This window comes from Salvelinus sp. IW2-2015, linkage group LG4q.2 (assembly GCF_002910315.2).
Source record: "Salvelinus sp. IW2-2015 linkage group LG4q.2, ASM291031v2, whole genome shotgun sequence".
NCBI classification, from domain to species: domain Eukaryota; kingdom Metazoa; phylum Chordata; class Actinopteri; order Salmoniformes; family Salmonidae; genus Salvelinus; species Salvelinus sp. IW2-2015.
Genome location: NC_036843.1, coordinates 22,230,980 through 22,256,809, shown reverse-complemented (window position 1 = coordinate 22,256,809; position 25,830 = coordinate 22,230,980). Strand labels below are relative to the sequence as shown.

Genomic DNA, 25,830 nt, shown 5'->3' with positions numbered 1-25,830 from the left:
TCTGTACCAAATATTAAGTTCTGCTTTTCTGATGTATCAAATACTTATGTCATGCAATAAAATGCAAAGGAATTAGTTAAAAATCATACAATGTGATTTTCTGGATTTTTGTTTTAGATTCCGTCTCTCACAGTTGAAGTGTACCTATGATAAAAATGACAGACCTCTACATGCTTTGTAAGTAGGAAAACCTGCAAAATCGGCAGTGTATCAAATACTTGTTCTCCCCACTGTATGTCTTGCATTTCTTTTAATTCATAATAAAATGTAATCACATTGTCTCTCCGTTTTCCTGACTGAAGGTCCAGCTACCTACCTACAGATAAACTGGACCTTTCAAACTAAATAGCTATGGAGAGTAGAGGTACTGGCATCAATCCCTAAGAAAAGCACAGTTGGCCATTTAACCATTGTGAATGTTATATCTACGAAGCCTTTATAATACTATGCTGCTCTCATTGAGATTTTAGTCATATTTTGCTTGGGAACCTTGTGAAAGATGAAATGTGAATAAATATCAATGTGTTGCATTGTGGTAAATAGTACACATCTACAAACACCGTATCCCAAATGGCACCCTATTTCCTATATACTAACTTCTTTTCACCAGAGCCCCATGGACCCTTGTCAAAATTAGTGCACGACAGTATATAAGGAATAGCAAAAGTAGTGCACTATATAGGATGTATCCACCGATCACACAGGAGTGGTCTTCAGTTCAGACCAATGATATTCAAAGTTGTAGGGGAACAGCAGTGGGATAGGCAAAAATATTTGTATGATTTTTTTTTAGGAACAACAAATTAAGAGTACATATTATTGTATGGAACAATATATAAACGTTTTTCAGAAAGATCATTTGAAGAAAACATTATTTTTAGTAAATGTATTTATTGGTTTATTTTCATTCTGATAAGAGATGAAAATGTAATAAAAATCCAAATTTACCAATTTTAAGGTTGTGTCATTAGATTTAGGGTCGGGTCGCGAGAAATTGTTGTGAAAAAAAAATGGGATCCCCAGAAATTCTGACAGAAAAACATTTGGTCCCCGCCTGAGTTTGAATACCACTGGTTCAGACTGTAAGAGGTAAAAAGCTCCCCCTGTTGGTTACTGTGGTATTTAAGGACAAGTTCCCTGCCACTTTCTATGCTACTGGCAGCTTATCGGGCCCTCTGAAATTGGGTGCAAGAGGCCATTCTGCAGCTGCTCTCCTCATCTCCCTACAGCTGGAAACCTCTTAAAACCTGATCCCTCTCGCTAAGCATGCCTCGGAGCACGCCACACACTGACAGATAGGTGGACTGGCAGAGACGGAGTGATAGAAGGACGAGGAAGAAGGGCCAGAGAAAGACAGAACAGAGAGAGAGAGAGAGAGAGAGAGAAAGAGTCCTTCCTGACTGACTTTTAACACGAGCCAAATGAACCCAGCCCAGGTACTCTGTACCTGGCTTCAAGGTGAATGTTCTACAGCTGAGTCTTTAAGGAGATAAATCAACTTACCATACCAGGCTTTAGAACTGAGGGTTTGACCATACCGTCCCTAAGAACTGGGCTCTGAAACGGGCCAATCAGTGTAATTTTGTAAATACCGGCTCTCTATGGCAAGACACATCATTGACCCAAGTGTCGTCAAAATGGGGCCAGTGCTGTCAGATATCTAGTGTGACTAACATACGAACGGACAGACCGAGACAGATCCACATTCCCCTTCCCAGTTTCATCGTCGGGGGGGACAATGAATACTGTCTGGCACAAAAACACATCACAGAAATAATGAAATCACCTCTACTCCTCAGTCTGCCCATGGAAAACCCCCACCTAGGACTACTTAAGGAAAAAAAAACACACACAAATCTATGCTCCTGTCTATTCATGGAAAACACACACAAATCTATGCTCCTGTCTATCCATGGAAAACACACATCTATGCTCCTGTCTATCTATGGAAAACACACACACATCTATACTCCTGTCTATCTATGGAAAACACACACACATCTATACTCCTGTCTATCCATGGAAAACACACACACACATCTATACTCCTGTCTATCCATGGAAAACACACACACATCTATACTCCTGTCTATCTATGGAAAACACACACACACACATCTATGCTCCTGTCTATCCATGGAAAACACACACACACACACACATCTATGCTCCTGTCTATCCATGGAAAACACACACACAGAGGATTGTTTGTTTCACATACACGTGACAAACATGTTTCAGAATTTTTGCAAAGTCTGCAGCACCTCATATTGTGCAAAACCTGTGCAGACAGACAGTATCGCGTCCTTCCTGCTCAAAAGGTTTCGCAATCTGTTCAGGGTAGTGTTGAATGAACATTTGGTTGTAGACGCAATGAAACGCAGCTATTACTATAAAATACCAAATGACTTTGTAGGGACAGAGCACTCCCACTCACCTGGATGACTTTGTAGGGACAGAGCACTCCCACTCACCTGGATGACTTTGTAGGGACAGAGCCACTCCACTACTGGATGACTTTTGTAGGGAAAGAGCATCACTCACCTGGATGACTTTGTCGGCAGAGCATCCCACTCACCCTGGATGACTTTGTAGGGACAGAGCACTCCCACTCACCTGGATGACTTTGTAGGGACAGAGCACTCCCACTCACCTGGATGACTTTGTAGGGACAGAGCACTCCCACTCACCTGGATGACTTTGTAGAAGTAGTGAATAGCAGAAACAGATAGAACATGACTGTTTCTTCAGAAATCCAGTGTGTGACTGAGTACCTCTCTGCCACTCACCTGGATGACCTTGTAGAAGTATGCGTACTGCCGTGCAGTGTTCTTGTACTGGCTGAGGACGTCCTGGATGGCCTGAGTGGACAGCAGGTGGTGTACCTCTTCTTCCTCGTAATAGAGAGGGGTGTCGTAGTCCCCAGGGAGGGTCTTGATGTAGGGCAGCCAGGGGGAGGAGGGGTCAGCCCGCTCACACAGCAGGTGGAGGGCCAGGGTCACATTACCCATGGCTTGGAGNGTGTGTGTGTGTGTGTGTGTGTGTGTAGGGGCCCTAGGGGAGGACACAGCAGGAGGGGTTCAAATGTCAGAGGACAAAAGCCTTATAGTCAATGAAGGGTAGGATGGCATCACAGTACATTGGCCTAACATTTCCACTTACCCAGGACAGAGTTCTTGGCTGATTCCACAGTCATCAGCATCGTCCTGGGGATCCACAAAAACAGCTCCTCTGCCTGAGAACACAAATGTTACGTCAAAATGGACACTGACATCATATGGGAGAAAAGTTTGGCCCGGTGATTTTAGTCTACCACAGGCTTAATCGAATGTAAGTGTTCATTGTGCTTTTAAACTCTTCTGACAGTGTTACATCACTGATTAAACTTACACCAAGACACAGAGCACCTGGGCATCATTAGAACAGCTCTGCTTGTTCGATCAGCTGTAAGTGGCAGCCATTTCCAAATGTTACTAATAACAAGAACACCAACTGGAACTGTCATTCTCTTTCTGTTTCCTTCTATCCACAGTGGAACCAGTGTCGTACTTACTAAACACCATAGGGAAGAAAACTAATCGAAACAGGGAGGCACTACCTGAACTTGTCCAATGAGAAACTCATTTCGGATGCTAAAACGTTTCGTAACGGTGTGGTTTAAAAGGGAAATTTCACCTCAGGGTTTACTATGAGCAGACAAATACACAGAAAGTCTCAACTTCCTGATTCTACCAGTGAAATGAAAATAAGCTTGTTCTAGCTTATGGTGTGGAAAATTCTGATGTTTATGACAAAAACCTAATGTTGTTAATACAGTAATGACTATATGCCAGTGGCAGATCCAGGGTGAAATGTCCCTTTAATGAAAACGACCCAGGTGATGTGTCACCATGACAACTACTGCCAGGAACAGAGTCCGTCCAGTTGTATGAACCCACCTTGATGTCCTTAGTGGCCCTGAGGCCGAAGCCCTCGCCAGCGAAGTTAGCGATCTCAACCCCCTCGCAGGAAGCTCCACTCTCCTGAGCCCACGCCATCAGCTCCGGGAAGAACTCCTCTCTGCTGCCCTCAAATATCACAGAGATACCTGAGAGAGAGACACTTATGATTCAGCTATTCATATTTAAACTATATAGACCATGGCTCAAATCAAGCTGTATGTGTCTCTCTCTGTGTGTGTGTGTGTGTGTGTGTGTGTGTGTGTGGTGTGTGTGTGTGTGTGTGTGTGTGTGTGTGTGTAAGTTTTACTATACTTGTGAGCAATATTCCCTCAAAACATTTTTCGGCACTGAGCAAATCTCAGGTGTGCCGAGCCAAAAACTTGAATGTTGTGAAAATTATGTGCAACTTCCGGCGTGCGTTTACTGTGAACACAGGCTGTACCCGCTTTAAGTTACAGTTTAGCAGTAGTCAAGTAGGCTACTGTGGCTATTTGATAATAATGAAGGCCTATCAGAGTGGACTACCGTCAAAAACAATGGAGAAAATGCATCCCATAGCATGGAAAAAACCTGTTCTTTCATTCAGCCTACATTGGAAATAGCTGTTCTATCCTTCTACGTGTTCAACGTAGATCTACATTCTATAAGACTTTTGGGAAAAACGTACAGGGCTTGACATTAACCTATTTATTTACTTGTCCTTCAGACAGGATGTGACTGAAAATGTTGTGTTGTTTAATGCAAGAAACCACTTTACAAAATAAAATGAAACATTATTACAGAGAATCAGACAAATTATGCTACCCTCTGCCTATTGGCTACATAGCTTATTCAAGCCTGTCTCAAAATACAACACTGTCCCTTCAAGACAAACAAAAGCTCTTTATATGACTCTCTTTTCAAAGATGGCTAGAAATGCACACATTTTATGCACTTGAAGGAAGCAATCACTCCCCCATTGCTGACTACAAATTATCTATAACTGGGCTAATAACTCACTAACTAGCAAAGGATATGAACAAATGTACGAATGTGCACACATGGCTACATGCAGACTCCGCTTTGATCTCAAAACAAGCACATCTACTGACGACCGCTCATGCTGTAAACACAGTCCAGTTCAAAGTAAATGGCACAGATCCGTATATGGCAATGGTCTATTTACATATAGGCCTACTGCAGCTCTGATTGGTTATGGTGCACCGGTCTGTGTAGAGAACGGACCCGAGTCGTGTGTGTCAATGCAATAGAATCCTACTCTGATCCGTTCTGCCTACAACAAAATATCTTGCATTGTTCGCTTTGTTTCGGTATATTGCATTGAAAGTGGCTAATATTGTGTTGATTCAATCACAATTCCCATAGTAAAGGGAAACGTTGATAGTGTTAACTAACGGGGAAAACTCTAGAAAGTTGAGTGAAGTTCAATCTCGTGCTTCTTTGTGCGGGCTGATAATTCTTCTGCACTGCAGTCCCGGAGGAGGTGCGCGCCAGCTTAGAGGGAACATTGCTTGTGAGTAACAGAAGTCCTCACAAGAACTGTAAACCAACTAAAATTCAGAGAAGTGAGGACCTCACTTAAAAAAAAAAAGGCTATTTTAGGCTTAGGGGTTAGGGTTAGAATTAGGGTTTGTGTGTGTGATCCAGCCTACCTTTCTGTTTCTTCCTGATCTTCTCCACCAGTCCTCGTATCTGGATATACTCCTCCCACTCTTTCCCTGGAGAAGGGGCAGCACTGCTGCATTCTAATGGGATAGACATACATATCACACGATAAGTTACATAGCTACAAGAATCACATAAAGCCTGTTTCCCAGACACAGATCAAGCCTAAGAACTCTCAATGGAACATGCTTTTTATTCTTATGGGCCCTAGTCAAAAGTAGTACACTGTATAGCGGAAATGGGTTGCCATTTGGGACGCAGCGTTGGAACATACTCTGTAGGAGATCTGAGATTAGGTTCATCATCTCTTTGGGAGAGACCACGGCCGTGGCGCCTGTCCCCGACTTCTGAGTCTTCACTCTACTCTTCCTTCCCATGGTGCAGCTGGTCAGAAGAGGGCAGGGGCTGAGGAGGAGAGACAGACAGCACTAAGTCAGCTGGTCAGAGCAGGGCTGGGGAGGAGAGACAGACAACACTAAGTCAGCTGGTCAGAGCAGGGCTGAGGAGGAGAGACAGACAACACTAAGTCAGCTGGTCAGAGCAGGGCTGGGGAGGAGAGACAGACAACACTAAGTCAGCTGGTCAGAGCAGGGCTGAGGAGGAGAACAGACAACACTAAGTCAGCTGCGTCAGAGCCAGCGGCTGGGCGAGAGAGACAGACAACACTAAGTCAGCTGGTCAGAGCCTAGGCGGGATGCGAGACAGACAACACTAAAGTCAGCTCACGGGCTCAGGAAGCAGACGAAATCTAGTAGTGCGAGCAGAGCGCGGATGCACAGACAACACTAAGTCACTCTGGTAGATCGGCAAGCGGTGCGGAGGCGAGGACAGACAACCACTAAGTCAGACTGGCTAGAGCAGCGGCTGGAGGAGCGAGAGCACAGACAACACTAAGTCGACGTAACCGGCTGCAGCAGAGACAGCACTGCTCGCGCGAGCGCGCAGGAGAGACAGACAACACTAAGTCACGCTGCCGTCAGCAGCAGGGGCTAGCGAGGAGAGACAGCAACACATACAGTCGAGATAGTAGAGCAGGCTGAGGAGGACAGACAACACTAAGTAGCTGGTCAGAGCAGGCCTGGGAGGGAGACAGAAGCACTAAGTCAGGGAGCAGAGGTGGGGAGGGAGAGACAGACAGCACTAAGTCAGGAGCAGTAGGTGGGGAGGAGAGACAGACAGCACTAAGTCAGGGGCAGGAGGTGGGGAGGAGAGACAGACAGCACTAAGTCAGGGAGCAGGAGTGGGGAGGAGAGACAGAAGCACTAAGTCAGGGAGCAGGAGGTGGGGAGGAGAGAAAGAAGCACTAAGTCAGGAGCAGTAGGTGGGAGGAGAGACAGACAGCACTAAGTCAGGGAGCAGGAGGTGGGGAGGAGAGAAGACAGCACTAAGTCAGGGAGCAGGAGGTGGGAGGAGAGACAACAGCACTAAGTCAGGGAGCAGAGGTGGGGAGGAGAAGACAGACAGCACTAAGTCAGGGAGCAGGAGGTGGGGAGGAGAGAAAGAAGCACTAAGTCAGGGAGGAGGTGGGGAGGAGGAGAGACAGACAGCACTAAGTCAGGGAGCAGGAGGTGGGGAGGGAAAGACAAGCACTAAGTCAGGGAGCAGGAGGTGGGGAGGAGAGACAACAGCACTAAGTCAGGGAGCAGGAGGTGGGAGGAGGAGAGACAGACAGCACTAAGTCAGGGAGCAGGAGGTGGGAGGAGAGAAATTAAAAGAAGGCACTAAGTCAGGGAGGAGGTGGGGAGGAGGAGAGACAGACAGCACTAAGTCAGGGAGCAGGAGGTGGGGAGGAGAGACAAACAGCACTAAGTCAGGGAGCAGGAGGTGGGGAGGAGAGACAAACAGCACTAAGTCAGGGAGCAGGAGGTGGGGAGGAGGAGAGACAGACAACACTAAGTCAATCACTCATCTAAAGTGGATTCTTGAGAGAGACAGGAAGAGAAGAAACATGACAAAAATCACACATTTCTTAATCAAAACAAACCACAGGTTTTTTGTGCAGGTCGTATTCACAGGCGAAAAAAAGAACTGAAGCAGGGAGGGACAAACTACATGAACTTTTCCAATAAAAACATGCTCCGGTGTGTCCTAATTAAAGACCCAGGCAACAAAATAGGGTAAGCGTTCCATTCCCAGCCCTCGTGAGCGCAAACAAAAGTTGTATCTACATACAATGGCCACTAGAGGGCACAAGACACTGCAAAATCTAAACTGGGCCAATGCCTTCAGAGTTAAAGGGATATTTAGGGATTTTGGTATACTAGTACATCCAGACATTGTGCTAACGCTAGTTAGCATTGGCTCACGAAACTACCTCTAACTTCCTTCATACTAGAAACAGAGACATAAAAATGGTATCCTCATTGCCAAAATCCCAAAGCATCCCTTTAATGTTGAAGCTTCAAAGCATAGTGGTTGGCTGGGCATGTAAAACAAGAGGATATTTTTGTTCATATTGGCTCAATATCGATCCCACATCTACTCTTGATAGTTAAGGGGAAGAACAGGTACCCATATGGAAATCATACACAGATTTCTCAAGAGAAAACATTTAACTGTGCTTTAATACTTCAACTGAGAGGGCATTACATCATAACAGACTACTATGATATTAGCCAAGTATCCAGTATGTATCCTGTATGCCCATTGTTTGTGTTTCTGCAGGTCAACAAGCCTTTCCTGAGAAAACTGAATGAATAATTATACTATTCTGCCATGTCATTCTGATTAACAATTTTTCATATGCTGATTGATGATAAGGGAATTGGGCTAAAATTGTGTACCAGCAGTTCTTGGCTGATAACCTAGTCCTTATGCAAGTGTGGAGCAGGCTATGCACTACTGTCCCCGCCTGTTGTACTGGGGAATCTAAATTCTAGATGCTTAACCAACACTGTAAAAAATAAAATAAAGTTGTTTCAACTAACTGGTTCCACAGCCTTTTATTTAAAAAACAAAAAAATTACACTCAACTTATCAGTCAAAGTGTTATCTGAACTTAACATTTTTAGTTGTCCCAAACTTAGCTCCAACATGAGAAAACGTAGGCAAAAATTCAATCACTTAAAATGATTTCTTTTCACAAACTGTCTCATATGTTCATTCAATTAGAAATGTATATTTTATTTACTTTTTATGCGGTGGAACTAGTTACACCACAACATACACACCTTTAACATGTTTTCAGCGTACATATTTGACACACGTTAACATAAATGATTACATTGTACATATTAGCTGATGTACGAAGGGCTATATAAAATAAACTTGATTGATTGAAACTTGATTATGTTCATTTATACAGTCATTATTATTCAACATGTTCTTAACTGGGATTTTAACTCCCAACCTATTGGTTCACCACATTCCAATCTTCCTGCGACACCACCTAGTCTGTGTCAAAGACTTCAGTTTGCACTTCAAAGTAAATATCAGCTCTGTTAAAAATACACTAAAATAAATATTTAGAAAACTGATTAAGGAGTAATATTAAAACATAATAATATGCTCCACCAACAGTAGACAATTATACAGAAAAACCTCAAATGCTTAAATAATAAATCAAATGAATGATGAGAGAAAAGTCAGATTAATTGATAATGACACAGACGTGGTGGCGTAGCAGGAAGGTCAGAATGCCATGAACCAAGAGGTTGTGAGTTCAAATCCCAGGTGTGGACATGTTGAATAATGACTGTATAAATGAACATGCACAATGTAATCATGTATGTTAACATGTGTCAAATATGTACGTTGAAAACACTATGTTAAAAGCACAGTTTATGTGCATGTAAACAGTTGCACAGATATTTTTAGTTAAGATGCCCAAATAATAATTTATAGCTGAACCAACAATGAGACAAGTTGAGCAAACATAGTATTTTAAATTGACAGAATTTTGGCCAAAATGTTCAAATTGGAGATAAATTTGGGGCAACATTTTATTTTTTTGTTCAGGTAACACTTGGACTGAAAAGTTGAGTAAACAAAAAAGCTGTGGAACCAGTTAATAAATAATAATTTGTGGGTGTTAATTGTTTTACAGTGAATATTTGAGAGTGTAAACATTCTAGAATGTTCTACTTAGTTTTCAGTCTAGTAGTGAGCGAGATGAGCATCTCATGTAAAAGAATACCAGTAAAAGCTCTTGCCATGGTAACCTGTGCCTTTGCCAGATTAACACAGCCTCAAGCAGTCAGTAGAAATAAACATGGTGTCACACAGAGAGAGAAACTAAAGTACAATGCCTGTGGTCCAATGTGACAGGCCTACTCTAGTAAACTGACAATGTACCGGGCTCTACAATGCTACCATTTTCAGGGCATATGTGCCTACATATTTTGCTGTGCTACCTGGAATTTTTAATTTGGGATTAAGGATTTTTGTAAGGATTTCTTCACTTTCCCGCAGCCTCAGTAGTATGCAAACGTGGTGGCACAGAAAGAAAGGACAAGGGAGAGCTTCTTCAGGAGATGAGCATCAAAAGTAGCTAGGATTCATAGTCTGCATTTACACACGCAGACAATTCTGATCTTTTTTCCCACTAATTGGTCTTTTTACCAATCACATCAGATCTTTTCACATCAGATATTTTTCAGAGCTGGTCTGATTGGTCAAAAGACCAATTAGTGGAAAAAATATCAGAATTGGGCTGCCTGTGTAAACACAGCTATGTAGGCCCAATTTAGACTATATCTCAATCTTTAAAAAAAAAATTCTGGTGCTCCTAAAACCTGTATTTCGTAATCGCTGTCAATATTTATCACTAAAGGGCCAATCTGTACTAACTACATACATTTTTGGACTTATCAATGAATGATATAAACCCAATCAGTGTTTCCCTTTTATGCATTAAGCAGTGGCGCACCAACACTGCAATTAAAAATTAAAAAATTCAGTGTAAACTTAAAACAACTACAACCAGATATAAAATATGTAGACAAGATAATGGGGCAATGTATTTTTTAAATAAGATTCTTTTTGAGGACTAACAATCACCAAAATAAAAAATAGACGGTCAGGGTGAATCTAAAATTCCCCAAATATCATGGCATGGTGCCCCTATTGATTTTGTTCTAATGTTTTAGTCACTCAGATAGCATAAACACACATAAGCATGGCAAAATGTGTAGAATTGCAGGACACCGATTCCAATTTACGCTGAGATTCAGATTTTTCACTTTGAAATGTACGCAAAAAACATTCATTTCAAAGTTTAACAAACCACACACCTCTATGCACAAACGACAAACAATTTACACAGTAAATAAAAATAACTTTGTATCTGTACAGTTCTTCCAGTAAATGTGTTGTTGGCAAATGAGCAAATTGTTAAAAGTAGTCATTGTGCATAGAGTTGTATGGTTTGTTAAACTGAAATCAAATGGTTTTTCTTTGGCATACATTTTAAAGTGAAAAATCTGACTCTCAGCGTAAATCCATTACCATGGAACTGCCCTCAGGTGAATGAAACTTATTATTTTGTAAAATGAAACATCAAAAGGTAGTCTTTTTTTTACAGTATTAGACTGCTATGTCCTTCACATTGGCATAATGATTGCTTTAAATAGCCATGGTAGTAGTGTCAAAGTTCAGCTAGCATTACATATGTGGACATTTTAGGAGTCATGTTTATTCATCATTCCCCTCTGCAGCTGCCTCGCTCCGTCTCTCTACTCACCCTCTCAAGTCCAGCCTTCTCTACTCACTCACCCTAACTTCCTCTCTCGCTCTCTCTTCACTTTCTCTGTCACCTTTTAAACCGAATTCCTCTCAGAGGAGGCTGGTGGGAGGAACTATAGGAGGACGGGCTCATTGTAAAGACTGGAATGGAATAAATGGAACGGTATCAAACATCAACATATGAAAACCACATTTGCCTCCATTCCATTGAATCTATTCCAGCAATTACAATGAGCCCGTCCTCCTATAGCGCATGCCACCAGCCTCCTCTGATATCCCCCCCTCATCCTCCCTCTCTCGCTCTCACATTGTCAACTGCCCTTCTTGCAGCTCCTCGCAAAAGCCCAAGAAATCCGAGACTCAACCACCATCACAACAGTTCAAAGTCATTTTTGGCAGCAAGAAACTTCACTTTCCAACAGCACATCTGCTCTGAAGGGAAATAAATGGGCACCGAGTGTGCCTGCCTTTCACAGACACAGCAGCACCACTGTATACATGTGCCAGTTGAAATACAGTTGATGCTGCCACACAAGTTAGGCTTATTCCAGGTAACCAGGAAACGGGGGATAAATAAGACACAGTGGGACAGCTGCCTGTATGTTTATGGGTGTATTCCAAACGGTCCTATGGGCCCTGGTCAAAAGTAGTGCACTATATAGAGAACAGGGTGCCATTTGAGATGGACCCTATGGCCTCGCCAAGAGCTAGGTGCAGGGCCAAGGAGGACAGATGTGTCACAGCACCGTGTGACGGCCTGCCGTTATGCTGTCTTCCTGTTCTTAACATTCAGGCTATAGGCTGACAACAGTGGCTGGAGGAGTGAGAATAGAGAATGGGAGTCTCCTAAATCCTTTTAACAACACACATGTAGTAGTTACATACACTGAGATTATAAATCAAAACTCTAATGCAAAGGTAACGTCTTACAGGAATCACTTTGGTAGATACGTGGTGTGACGTCCTACCTCAGTCAGTCATGCTGACTGACAACAGTGGCTGGGGGGTGACAACAGAGAATGGGAGGCTTTTAATCATTCAACAGCATTCAGGGACTGACCAACAAACATATAAACTCAGCAAAAAAAGAAACGTCCTCTCATTGTCAACTGCGTTTATTTTCAGTAAACTTAACATGTGTAAATATTTGTACGAACATAACAAGATTCAACAACTGAGACATAAACTGAACAAGTTCCACAGACATTCCATTTCTGTTAGTCACATGTGTCCCTGAACAAAGGGGGGGTGAAAATCAAAAGTAACAGTATCTGGTGTGGCCACTAGCTGCATTAAGTACTGCAGTGCATCTCTTCCTCATGGACTGCACCAGATTTACCAGTTCTTGCTGTGAGATGTTACCCCACTCTTCCACCAAGGCACCTGCAAGTTCCCGGACATTTCTGGGGGGAACGGCCCTCACCCTCTCATCCAACAGGTCCCAGACACGCTCATTCCTCGAATCCGACCATCACCCCTGGTGAGACAAAACCGCGACTCGTCAGTAAAGAGCACTTTGTGCCCATAGGCGACGTTGTTGTCGATGATGTCTGGTGAGGACCTGCCTTACAACAGGCCTACAAGCCCTCAGTCCAGCCTCTCTCAGCCTATTGCGGACAGTCTGAGCACTGATGGAGGGATTGTGCGTTCCTGGTGTAACTCGGGCAGTTGTTGTTGCCATCCTGTACCTGTCCTGCAGGTGTGAGGTTCGGATGTACCGATCCTGTGCAGGTGTTGTTACACGTGATCTGCCACTGCGAGGACGATCAGCTGCCCGTCCTGTCTCCCTGTAGCGCTGTCTTAGGCGTCTCACAGTATGGACATTGTAATTTATTGCCCTGGCCACATCTGCAGTTCTCATGCCACCTTGCAGCATGCCTAAGGCACGTTCATACAGATGAGCAGGGACCCTGGGCATCTTTCTTTTGGTGTTTTACGGAGTCAGTATAACGGCCTCTTTAGTGTCCTAAGTTTTCATAACTGTGACCTTAATTGCCCACCGTCTGTAAGCTGTTAGTGTCTTAACGACCATTCCACAGGTGCATGTTCATTGATTGTTTATGGTTCATTGAACAAGCATGGGAAACGGTGTTTAAACCCTTTACAATGAAGATATTTGGATTTTTACGAATTATCTTTGAAAGACAGGGTCCTGAAAAAGGGACTTTTTTTTTTGTTGCTGAGTTTATAAAGGTGTTGTAGAAAGGAATCACTTGGGTGATATGAAACATCAGTGTTGGTGTCAGGGATTTGGGACAGCCTAAATGTGACATTCAGATCCCAGTTAAACAGTGTGCAGGCTAAACTCCAACCCTCTTCTTCCACTCAAATGGACAAAGGCTTTGACCCCCTTTCAGTGGTTTTGGCCAATAGCATGCCATGTTATTGTTCACTAGCTCTGGCCCTTGAGACTGTTTGAAAGGCTGCCAAGAATCCTCCACCAACACAATCAAGTATGCATCCATTAGGACCAACCAGACCAAATGAGGCATCAGTGAATCAAAGTTCCAAACCCTAAACTACCCTACTGTAAGTCACAAAATGGAGGGGTGATAGTTCACTCTAAAAATCAACATTTATTGATTGTTGTCAGACCCTCCATTTGGCTGGATCTACACAACTAACATACAGTTGGTTAGTGTCCTGTTGAAAGGTGAATGTCTCCCAGTGTCTGTTAGAAAGCAGACAACCAAGTTCTGCTCTAGGATTTTGCCTGTGATTAGCTCTATTTTGTTTATGTTTATCCTTTGGAGACTGTAATCGCTGCCAAAGGTGCTTCGACAAAGTACTTAGTAAAGAATCTTGTTTCTCATGGTCAGAGTCCTTTAGGTGCCTTTTGGAAAACTCCAAGTGGAGTTTTTACTGAGGAGTGGCTTCCCTCTGGCCTCCCTACCATAAAGGCCTGACTGGTGGAGTGCTGCAGAGATGGTTGTTCTTCTGGAAGGTTCTCCCATCTCCAGAGAGTAACTCTGGAGCTCTGTCAGAGTGGCCATCGGGTTCTTGGTTACCTCCCTGACCAAGGCCCTTCTCCATTTAAGAATGAAGGAGACCATTGTGTTCTTGGGGACCATGCTGCAGACATTTGTTGTGTACCCTTCCCCAGATGTGTGCCTCGACACAATCCTGTCTCGCAGCCCGACGGACAATTCCTTCCAAGCCATGAGGTCGTTTTTGCTCTGACATGCACTGTCAACTGTGGGACCTTATATAGACAGGTGTGTGCCTTCCCAAATCATGTCCAATCAATTGAATTTACCACAGGTGAACTCCAATCAAGTTGTAGAAAGGATGATCAATGGAAACAGGATGCACCTGAGCTCAATTTCGAGTCTCGTAGCAAAGGGTCTGAATACTTATGTAAATAAGGTATTTACAATTTCTTGTTTAATAAATTAGCAAACATTTTTAAAAACCTGTTTTCGCTTTGTTATTATGGGGTATTGTGTGTAGATTGATGAGGAATTTTGTAAAATTAATCAATTTTAGAATAAGGCTGTAACGTAACAAACTGTGGAATAAGGGAAGGGGTCTGAATGCTTTCCGGGTGTACTGTGGGGTTGCTACAACCTAGCCTACAAATTAAAGCTTATAACGGAGGTGCACAGGTCAAGAGACAAATTGGAGTAATCAAGGTGTGTTGGTTAGCCTTAGCCAGCTAGCTATCAGGGTGTGTTGGTTAGCCTTAGCCAGCTAGCTATCAAGGTGTGTTGGTTAGCCTTAGCCAGCTAGCTATCAGTGTTGTTGGTAGCCTTAGCCAGCTAGCTATCAGGTGTGTTGGTTAGCCTTAGCCAGCTAGCTATCAAGGTGTGTTGGTTAGCCTTAGCCAGCTAGCTATCAAGGTGTGTTGGTTAGCCTTTAGCCAGCTAGCTATCAAGGTGTGTTGGTTAGCCTTAGCCAGCTAGCTATCAAGGTGTGTTGGTTAGCCTTAGCCAGCTAGCTAACATAAATATCATTCCTCTCTGTTTGAGCCGGGTGTTTGATTAGGCTAAATTAGCTAGCTAAGTAAGTGAAAAAAAATAATGAAATATGGAGCTCTCTTTCTGCTGCTTCAACTTAATTTTTGAAGAAATTAATTTGTTCAAAACTGGCCTTTCTCTCTTTGAGTCAACTACTCACCACATTTTATGCACTGCAGTGCTAGCTGTATTCTCTGATCCTTTGATTGGATGGACAACATGTCAGTTTATGCTGCAAGAGCTCTGATAGGTTGGAGGACATCATAATTACTGTGCAAGTCTATGGAAGGGTGTGAGAATCATGAGCCTCCTAGGTTTTGTATTGAAGTCGATGTACCCAGAGTAGGACAGAAAATAGTGTCCTCTGGGTAAAATTGTTGTCCTCGTTGCAAAACAGTGTTTTAATCAGTTATTTGGTGACGTGAATGTATAGTACAGCTGTATCTAAAAAAGGATAACTTTCTAAATGTTTCAATAGGATGGTCCTCCCCTTACTCTTCTGAGGAGCCTCCACTGGTTTAAATATCACTCTATTCAACATTCTGCCTTGTAGAGACTTGCATTTTTTTTACAGCAACTTCTTTCAGACTTGAGAGCCATGGAGTAACCATGGTAACAAGCTGTCCACCAATCCAACATGTTCGAATTATCCCCCCAAGATGTTACCTTGCTATAGAAGGATTGTTGAACATTATTTTAAAAAAGGGCTTTATTCATCCTGACTTCCCACAAGGAAGCTTGTTGCTTAAAACTAGCTAATCAATTCCACTGTACTAGTTAGCTAGCAGGATAGCTAGAAAGCAGGTGACACTTACTGGCAACAGATCACTTTAAAATAGCTTCCCAGTCCAACTGAACTAGCTAGCTTTTCAGCTAGGTCTGTCAAGCTATCTAGCGAGCCAACTGAATCACGCCATCAAACTGGCTAACAGTCGTGGTTTTGCAGTGTACTGTAGCAGACGAGCCCATTCATTTCCCTTGTCCAAGAAACATATCGTAGAATGTGATTATCAAACTAGTACGTTAAGGTCTCTCACTAGTTAGTATATAGAATTGGGAAACAACCAGCAACAATAGTGTTTTTGAAAGGCAAAATTATAACACACACTTGCTAGTTAGCTAACCAGCTAGCTTGGCTCGCAAATATGAAAGCGACGTTCGCGCCGCAATGCAGGAATGACAGGTAAAGCTTTAGCTAAATGGAAAGCAGAATGATTAGTAATATCAAACAGTAATTGCATGCACATAATTGCACATAACTTGCTTTATAAACTAAGTTACCTTGTAATTGAGTACAGTAGCTAGTTCCTCTCCTGTCAAACTGGAATTCAAGTCTCTTGCACAAGGTAGGGGAGCAAAACCTAACATGGATGTTGATTTGGGCGAGCCACGAATGTAACATATTTTTTCTAACGATTTGATTGGATCACAAACGTTCTACACCCACGTAAACAATGTTACCGTTCTTGATTTGTATTGGTTGTTGGAAAGTGTGCTCTTCTTCATTTCTCTGCTATTGGCACATTTTTGACCGGTTCTTCGTACGGATTGGTCAAGAAGAACCCACAAAGAATTCAAAAACAAATTCAATTTTGATAAACTCCCATATCTATTAGGTGAAGTACCACAGTGTGCAATCACAGCAGATTTGTGACCTGTTGCCACAAGAAAAGGGCAACCAGTGAAGAACAAACACCATTGAAAATACAACCCATATTTATGTTTATTTATTTTCCCTTTTGTACTTTAACTATTTACACATCATTACAACACTGTATATATACATAATATGACATTTGAAATGTCTTTATTCTTTTGGAACTTTTGTGAGTGTAATGTTTACTGTTAGTTTTGTGTAGTTTATTTCACTTTTGTTTATCTATTTAATTTGCTTTGGCAATGTAAACATATGTTTTCCATTCCAATAAAGCCCTTAAATTGAATTGAAATAAAGGACCACTTGAAGGGAGGCTCTCTTATTGAGGCAAAGAACCTCCAGCTAACACCAGATGGGAAAAAGGTAGATAGCCTGTCAGTGCTACTAAACTTTGAAGAAATTGTAGACAGAAAAAAATAGGATTGGATATATGAGTTACTATGTCAGAGTTTGTTCCGAAACTGTTGCGTTGCTGTAATCTGTCAAAGGGCATCTGGCAGCGTTGTGTAAAGGCAAAAGGAGATGTGAGACATGTGGGGGAGGATATGGATATGGGAAATGTGGAGACGTGGTACAGTTAAAGAGCTGTAACTATGGGGCTTGTGCAGTGATGAAAAGACAGGTGGAAGGGCAGCAGGAGGAGTGAGTGTAAAATATTGTATGCAGAAGCCGTAGTAGTACAGTAGTTCACGCAGAAACAAGCGGGGCACCTAGAAGAGCCGGAATTCCAGTGCAGGTTGGGATGCAGGTTGGGCGTGATGTAGGGAGCAGAATGGGGGAGAACACAAGACTGGTAGTAGACATGAAGAAGGCTGTTACATTTGTGACAGCAGCAAACAATTGCTCAGAAACATTACAATCTAAGACTATGAAGATACAGATCATAGTGGAGCAGGCAGTGAGGTATATTGGGATCACAGGACTGACATAGGAAAATGTACAGGATGACCTAAGTAAGATTGAGAATCAGTCTTACTGTATGAAGATACAGATCATAGTGGAGCAGGCAGTGAGGTATATTGGGATCACAGGACTGACAGTCTTACTGTATGAAGATACAGATCATAGTGGAGCAGGCAGTGAGGTATATTGGGATCACAGGACTGACATAGGAAAATGTACAGGATGACCTAAGTAAGATTGAGAATCAGTCCAGCCAGGATTCATGTATTGGTTAATTTTCATAATTGAACAGGAGTATCAAATCAAACTTTATTTGTCACATGCGCCGAATGCAACAAGTGTAGACTTTACCGGGAAATGCTTACTTACAAGCCCTTAAAACTTCTTGTCAATATGGGGGCGCTGTTTTCACTTTGTAAAAAATCGTGCCCAAATTAAACTGCCTCGTACTCTATTCTAGATCGTACAATATGCATATTATTATTACTATTGGATAGAAAACACTCTCAAGTTTCTAAAACCGTTTGAATTATATCTGTGAGTAAAACAGAACTCATTTTGCAGAAAACTTCCTGACAGGAAGTGAAAAATCTGAWATCGAGGCTCTGTTCCAGGGCCTTCCTATTMATTTGCTTGAAATCTATRGATATACATGCACTTCATACGCCTTCCACTAGATGTCAACAGGCAGTGGGAGGTGGAATGGGGTGTCTAGCTTGATCTGAGGTCGAACAAGAGCTCTTGGAATGACGTGACCACTATTTCCTTTGTCTACCAAAGCGCGGGAAGGACATCAGCATTGGCTTCTGAAAAGCGTTCGGTATAGACGGCTAATATCTCCGGCTTTGATTTTATTTGATACATGTGATAATATCATCGTAAAGTTTGTTTTTTCAATATAGTTTTATCAGATTATTCAACGTTTATCGGGAGTTTTGGAGTTTTCCGTTCTCTGCGTTAGGTGAAGATGGACATCTTCGCGCCACTTGGCTAGCTAAGGTTGCTAATTCGACAGGAGAAGAGGACATTCTAAAACCAAACAACGATTTATTCTGGACCAAGGACTCCTTGTACAAGATTCTGATGGAAGCTCAGCAAAAGTAAGAACCATTTATGATGTTATTTCGTATTTCTGTGGAAAATGTTTAGTCGTACTTTCCTTCCTTTTTGCGGGCGCTGTCTCGCTATAACGTAAGCTGTTTGTTATGGTAAAGTTATTTTTTTAAATCTAACACGGCGATTGCATTAAGAACTAGTGTATCTTTCATTTGCTGTCCAACATGTATTTTTTAGTAAAGTTTATGATGAGTTCTTTGATTAGATTAGGTGACTGTCCAAAATTTCTCCAGAGATTCTGGTGAATCGATGCTACATATTCACAATGTATAACCACGGTTTGCAGCTCAAAATATGCACATTTTCGAACAAAACATAAGTGTATTGTATAACCTGATGTTATAGGACTATCATCTGATGAAGTTGGTCAAGGTTAGTGATTAATTTTATATCTTTTGCTGTTTTTTTGCGATCGCTACCTTTGCGGTGAATAAATGTGGTTGTGTGTTTGGCTATTGTGGTAAGCTAATATAATGCTATATTGTGTTTTCGCTGTAAAACACTTAAAAAATCTGAAACCGGTCAAAAATGTGCCAATAGCAGAGAAATGAAGAAGAGCACACTTTCCAACAACCAATACAAATCAAGAACGGTAACATTGTTTACGTGGGTGCACGGTGTTTCCTCCGACACATTGGTGCGGCTGGCTTCCGGGTTGGAGGCGTGTGTTAAGAAGCAGTGCGGCTTGGTTGGGGTGTGTTTCGGAGGACGCATGCCTTTCGACCTTCGTCTCTCCCGAGCCCRTACGGGAGTTGTAGCGATGAGACAAGATAGTAATTACTAACAATTAATTGGATACCATGAGATTGGGGAGAAAAAACGGGGTAAAATGTATTTAAAAAGTAACACAATAAGAATTACAATAATGAGGCTATATACATGGGGCACCGGTACCGTGTGGGTGTTGAGGTAATTTGTGCATGTTGGTGGGGGTGAAGTGACTATGCATAGATAATAAACAGCGAGGAGCAGCAGTGTACAAGAGGGGGGGATCAATGTAAATTGTCCGGTGGCGATTTGATTAATTGTTCAGCAGTCTTGTGGTTTGGGGGAGCCTTTTGTTCCTAGACTTGGTGTTCCGGTACTGCTTGCCGTGTGGTAGGAGAGAAAACAGTCTATAACTTGGGTGACTGGGTGACTCTTGGGTGACTCTGACAATTTTATGGGCTTTCCTCTGACACCACCTATTATATAGGTCCTGGGTGGCAGGAAGCTTGGCCCCAGTGATGTACTAGGTCGTTCGCACTGCCCTCTGTAGCCCCTTACGGTCAGATGCCGAGCAGTTGCCATACCAGGCAATGATGCAACCGGTCAGGATGCTCTCAATGGTGCAGCTGTAGAACCTTTTGAGGATCTGGGGACCCTGTGGTGGCATATTTCTACTTTACCAAATGAGGAGAGTTACAAACTACACACCAGTCAGAGTTATACTTAAACTACCATTTAAGAACCATTAGCTCATGTTCTCTGAGATGCTCTTTAGGTTTTATCACCCCAAAGACATCGTAAATCTCCTCTGTCAGTGTTATCATAGAGACCCATCCTCAGTGGAACACACACACAATACTCTATTCTGTCGAATGTAACAACTATTATAATGTAATACAAGCATTATAACATAATCTTGCAATTTTCCACGACAACCCATGCCAAATCTTTTCAGTCTCCAAAGGGGGAAAAGATTTTGTCGTCCCCTCTCCCCGACTGTCTTGGTATGTTTGTGCCATGATAGTTCGTTGGTAATGTGGACACCGAGGAACTTGAAACTCTCGACCCACTCCACTACAGCATCGTCAATGTTAATGAGGGCCTGTTCAGCCCGCCTTTTCCTGTAGTCCACGATCAGCTCCTTTGTCTTGCATTGAGGAAGAGGTTGTTGTCCTGGCACGACACTGCCAGTTCTCTGACCTCCTCCCTATAGGCCGTCTCATCGTTGTTGGTGATCAGGCCTACCACTGTTGTGTCGTTAGCAAACTTAATGATGGTGTTGGAGTCGTGTTTGGCTACGCAGTCGCGGGTGAACAGGGAATACACGAGGGGACTAAGTACACACTGGGCCCCAGTGTTAAGGATCAGCGTGGCAGATGTGTTGTTACCTACTCTTACCACCTGGGGGTGGCTCGTCAGGAAGTTGACGCTTTGCTTGTTTGATGGTTCGTCTCAGGGCATAGCGGGATTTCTTATCAGCGTCCGGATTAGTCTCCCACTCCTTGAAAGCGGTAGCCTTTAGCTCAGTGTAGATGTTGCCTGTAATCCATGGCATCTGGTTGGGATATGTACGTACAGTCACTGTGGGGACGACGTCGTCAATACACTTATTGATGAAGCCGATGACTGAGGTGATGTACTCCTCAATGTTATTGGATGAATCCCGGAACATATTCCAGTCTGTGCTAGCAAAACTGTCCTGTAGCGTAGCATCCGTATCATCTGACCACTTCCGTATTGAGCGAGTCACTGGTACTTCCTGCTTTAGTTTTTGCTTGTAAGCAGGAATCAGGAGGATAGAATTATGGTCAGATTTGCCAAATGGAGGGCTGGGGAGAGCTTTGTATACATCTGTGTTTGGAGTAAAGATGGTCTAGGATTTTTTTGCATATGTGACATGCTGGTAAAAAAACAGTTTTACCAAATTAAGTTTCCTGCATTAAAGTCCCTGGCCACTAGGAGCGCCACTTCTGGGTGAGCATTTTCTTCTTTGCAGGCATTATTGAGTTGGTTGAGAGCGGTCGAGGTGCCAGCTTCGTTCTGTGGTGGTAAATAGACGGCTACGAATAATATAGATGAGATCTCTCTTGGTAGATAGTGTGGCCTACAGCTTATCATAAGGTACTCTACCTCAGGCGAGCAATACCTTGAGACTTCTTTAATATTAGACATCGCGCACCAGCTGTTATTGACAAATAGACACACACCCCCACCCCTCGTCTTACCAGAGGTAATGTCTCTGTTCTGCCGGCGCATGGAAAATCCCGCTAGCTCTATATTGTCCGTATTGTCGTTCAGCCTCGTCTCGGTGAAGCATAAGGTGTTACAGTTTTTAATGTCCCGTTGGTAGGATAATCTTAATTGTAGGTCGTAGCTCGACAAGTATGTAGACGTGTGGTTGGGAGGGGGAATATGGTAATTGTGAACTTTTACAACCCGTGTAAGAGACTAGAATTGATGGCCCTTGGGTGTAGAAGGTAAAGATAGGAGACATGTAATGTGGTGTGGGGATTTTAATGCTCATAGTACGCTCTGGCGGGGGTCACGGACTGTTGTAAATGGACAAGTGTTCGAGGAACTACTGGTTGAGAAAGGGCTTGTGAGTCTTAAAGACGGCCGGGGAACCAGGATTATCCCAGTCACTGGAAATGAATCTGCACCGGATCTACGAGGGGGTAGTAATCACCAGGGAGTCTACGAGGGGACGAGGGGGTAGTAATCACCAGGGAACTGCGTTACTCCTTCTCCCCCTGTACCCATGGGTAGCACATGCTTGCGGGTCCTCCTACTCCATCACTCACTGTTTCTATATCTGAATTCTATACCTCAACCTGAGACAGCTCCTGTTCACTGACCCCACTCCGCTTTCCCAAATAGGAATCTTCTACCTTCATTCCTACAGTACACTATCATGTGTACTCAGTGCTTCACTTGTAAATCGGGAGGTCCCAGAATACATAGTGAGTGCGAGAAGGGGGATTATCCGGGGGGCTCTGAGGTGCCGGAACACATTGAGGGGAAAAAAGTGTCAAACACTACATAGCAGTACACAGCCAAGTAGCCTACGATCTATGGTGTTGAAACGGACAGCACTCTCAAGGTGCTGATTTAATTCAAAGCATTTTTGACATCACTGCAGTATGCCCACATACTTGAGTATAGCTGTGGGGCTTACACAAGTCTGCATTTCTTATAGCCTAATGTTGTAAACGTCAATGTAGAGCAACATTCTTAGACGTCACTGCAGAACACCGGCCATATGCATACKTACATACTCAGCTGTGGGGCTTACTAGACCTGCATTTCTGATCATTTTCAAGACATCAATGTAGCAGTAGAACAAATATCACAATATCGGAATATTATATTATAACTTCAAATAAAATAAATCAATGTAGGCTACAGTAGAACACATGTATGAGAATATAGAGATCTCCTGCCTATGTGATAATAAGAAGCACATATTCAGATTACAAACTTGTTCTTTACTGTGAAGGTAAAAAAAAAATCCTACCTTAGTTTTCAAAACCTCCCACATTGACTCTCCCTATGTCAAGTCCATTTAACTCCTGAAAGTCCATTTCTTGCTCAAAGTCATGAGCGGGCCTGTGGCTGTGACGTTTAGTCTCCTGTTCTGAAGACTGGCTCTTGTGTATTTTTTCACTTGGAGTGTTAACTATAACCTGGGTTTTCCCACGATTCAAATTCAGCAGGAAGACGGTACGTGACATTGGGACCTCTTCACTAGCTGACCACCACTACCAAGACCTGTGTCAGTTACTTACAACATCGTTCCTCCCCATAACCTCTATGTACAAATAAGAGAGCAGGTCTGGAATCAGTGTGGCAGGATAGGATGACAGGAGACTGTTGCAGTGAGAGATATAGGGAAAGCAGAGATTTTAGCCCAGGCATTTGTGAAGGTGCACAGCTCAAATAATCTGACAGAAGAGGGGCAGCGTGGGAGATGGGGTTAGAGGAGAACATCCGGGGGTCCTGGAACAGAGAGAGATGGTGGGGGATGCATTGAATGACCCTTTTTTTTTTACGATGGCTGAGATGAAGAGATCATTAGCTAAAGCTGGGGTATCATCACCTGGGAAGATGAGATGTGTTACATCATGATGGCTCATCTCAGTGACACTGCAATGGGGAAAGTATTGGACCTTTACAATAACATGTGGCAGGAAGGGAAACTGCCTGGAAGTTGGAAGCAGGCTGTAGTAGTGCCGCTACGGAAACCAGAGAAAGACCCTACTCGTCTTTCAAGCTATAGACCGATAACATTGACATCTCGTGTATGTAAACTTATGGAAAGGATGATAACAGAAAGGCTGACATACTTTCTAGAGAGTAGAGGACTAATGTCACCAGATGAAAGTGGGGTCAGGAAAGGCAGGGGAACAGTGGATCCTGTACTGTGCCTTGAGTCAGTCATACGGATGGCACAGGCAAATAAGGATATCATGGGGGTTGGAGGAAGGATAAAAGATTGTATTTTTGGGCGATCAATACAAGTGAGGGTGAGGGGCTCTATGTCAAAAAGCTATGAAGTAGATAAAGGTACCCCCCAGGGATGTGTCATTTGAGAAAACACAGACTGTGTTTATTTCTGGAAGGTTGGGGAGGAAATATACTTGAAACTATATAGAAGGAGTCTGGAGAGGGTGGGAGTGTTTAGGTTCCTGGGGATCTGGTTTGACACTGGAATTCCTTTGAGTAGTTGTCAAAGGAAAGAAAATATTGCCTGTCAGGAATGTAGTGGGGGGCAGATGGATTGGTGTTGAAAATACTATATATAGCACTGTCATGGTCATCACTGGATTATGGAAGTGTAGCATATGGGTCAGCAGCTCAGACATCTTTAAAAAAGCTAAACTCAGCAAAAAAAGAAATGTCCCCTTTTTAGGACACTGTGTTTCAAAGATAATTCGTAAAAATCCAAATAACTTCACAGATCTTCATTGTAAAGGGTTTAAACACGGTTTCCCATGCTTGTTCAATGAACCATAAAGAATTAATGAACATGCATCTGTGGAACGGTCGTTAAGACACTAACAGCTTACAGACGGTAGGCAATTAAGGTCACAGTTATGAAAACTTAGGACACTAAAGAGGCCGTTATACTGACTCCGTAAAACACCAAAAGAAAGATGCCCAGGGTCCCTGCTCATCTGCGTGAACGTGTCTTAGGCATGCTGCAAAGAGGCATGAGGACTGCAGATGTGGCCAGGACAATAAATTGCAATGTCTGTACTGTGAGACGCCTAAGACAGCGCTACAGGGAGACAGGACGGGCAGCTGATCGTCCTCGCAGTGGCAGACCACGTGTAACAACACCTGCACAGGATCGGTACATCCGAACCTCACACCTGCAGGACAGGTACAGGATGGCAACAACAACTGCCCGAGTTACACCAGGAACGCACAATCCCTCCATCAGTGCTCAGACTGTCCGCAATAGGCTGAGAGAGGCTGGACTGAGGGCTTGTAGGCCTGTTGTAAGGCAGGTCCTCACCAGACATCACCGGCAACAACGTCGCCTATGGGCACAAACCCACCGTCCCTGGACCAGACAGGACTGGCAAAAAGTGCTCTTCACTGACGAGTCACGGTTTTGTCTCACCAGGGGTGATGGTCGGATTTGCGTTTATCGTCGAACGAATGAGCGTTACACCGAGGCCTGTACTCTGGAGCGGGAGCAATTTGGAGGTGGAGGGTCCGTCATGGTCTGGGGCGGTGTGTCACAGCATCGTCGGACTGAGCTTGTCATTGCAGGCAATCTCAACGCTGTGTGTTACAGGGAAGACATCGTCCTCCCTCATGTGGTACCCTTCCTGCAGGCTCCTCCTAACATGACCCTCCAGCATGACAATGCCACCAGCCATACTGCTCATTCTGTGCGTGATTTCCTGCAAGACAGGAATGTCAGTGTTCTGCCCTGGCCAGCGAAGAGCCCGGATCGCAATCCCATTGAGCACGTCTGGGACCTGTTGGATCGGAGGGTGAAGGCTAGGGCCATTCCCCCCAGAAATATCCGGGAACTTGCAGGTGCCTTGGAAGAGTGGGGTAACATCTCACAGCAAGAACTGGCAAATCTGGTGCAGTTCATGAGGAGGAAATGCACTGCAGTACTTAATGCAGCTGGTGGCCACACCAGATACTGACTGTTACTTTTGATTTTGACCCCCTCTTTGTTAAG

At 43.4% G+C, this 25,830-nt stretch overlaps 1 protein-coding gene across 1 annotated transcript in view; it reads right to left on the bottom strand.

Moving 5' to 3' along the window:
• The window catches only part of LOC111963484 (actin-histidine N-methyltransferase), a 52,025-nt gene extending 35,400 nt beyond the window's left edge, over window positions 1–16,625 (bottom strand). The window contains exons 1-7 of the mRNA XM_070443428.1: window positions 16,526–16,625; window positions 12,628–12,765; window positions 5,881–6,011; window positions 5,594–5,686; window positions 3,939–4,087; window positions 3,159–3,235; window positions 2,790–3,054 (exon numbers count right to left, since the gene is read on the bottom strand). Coding sequence (XP_070299529.1) covers window positions 2,790–3,054; window positions 3,159–3,235; window positions 3,939–4,087; window positions 5,594–5,686; window positions 5,881–6,011; window positions 12,628–12,689 — 777 coding nt within the window. The 5' untranslated portion in view covers window positions 12,690–12,765; window positions 16,526–16,625. The remainder of the gene's footprint in view (window positions 1–2,789; window positions 3,055–3,158; window positions 3,236–3,938; window positions 4,088–5,593; window positions 5,687–5,880; window positions 6,012–12,627; window positions 12,766–16,525) is intronic.
• Between the last annotated feature and the right edge of the window lie 9,205 nt (window positions 16,626–25,830).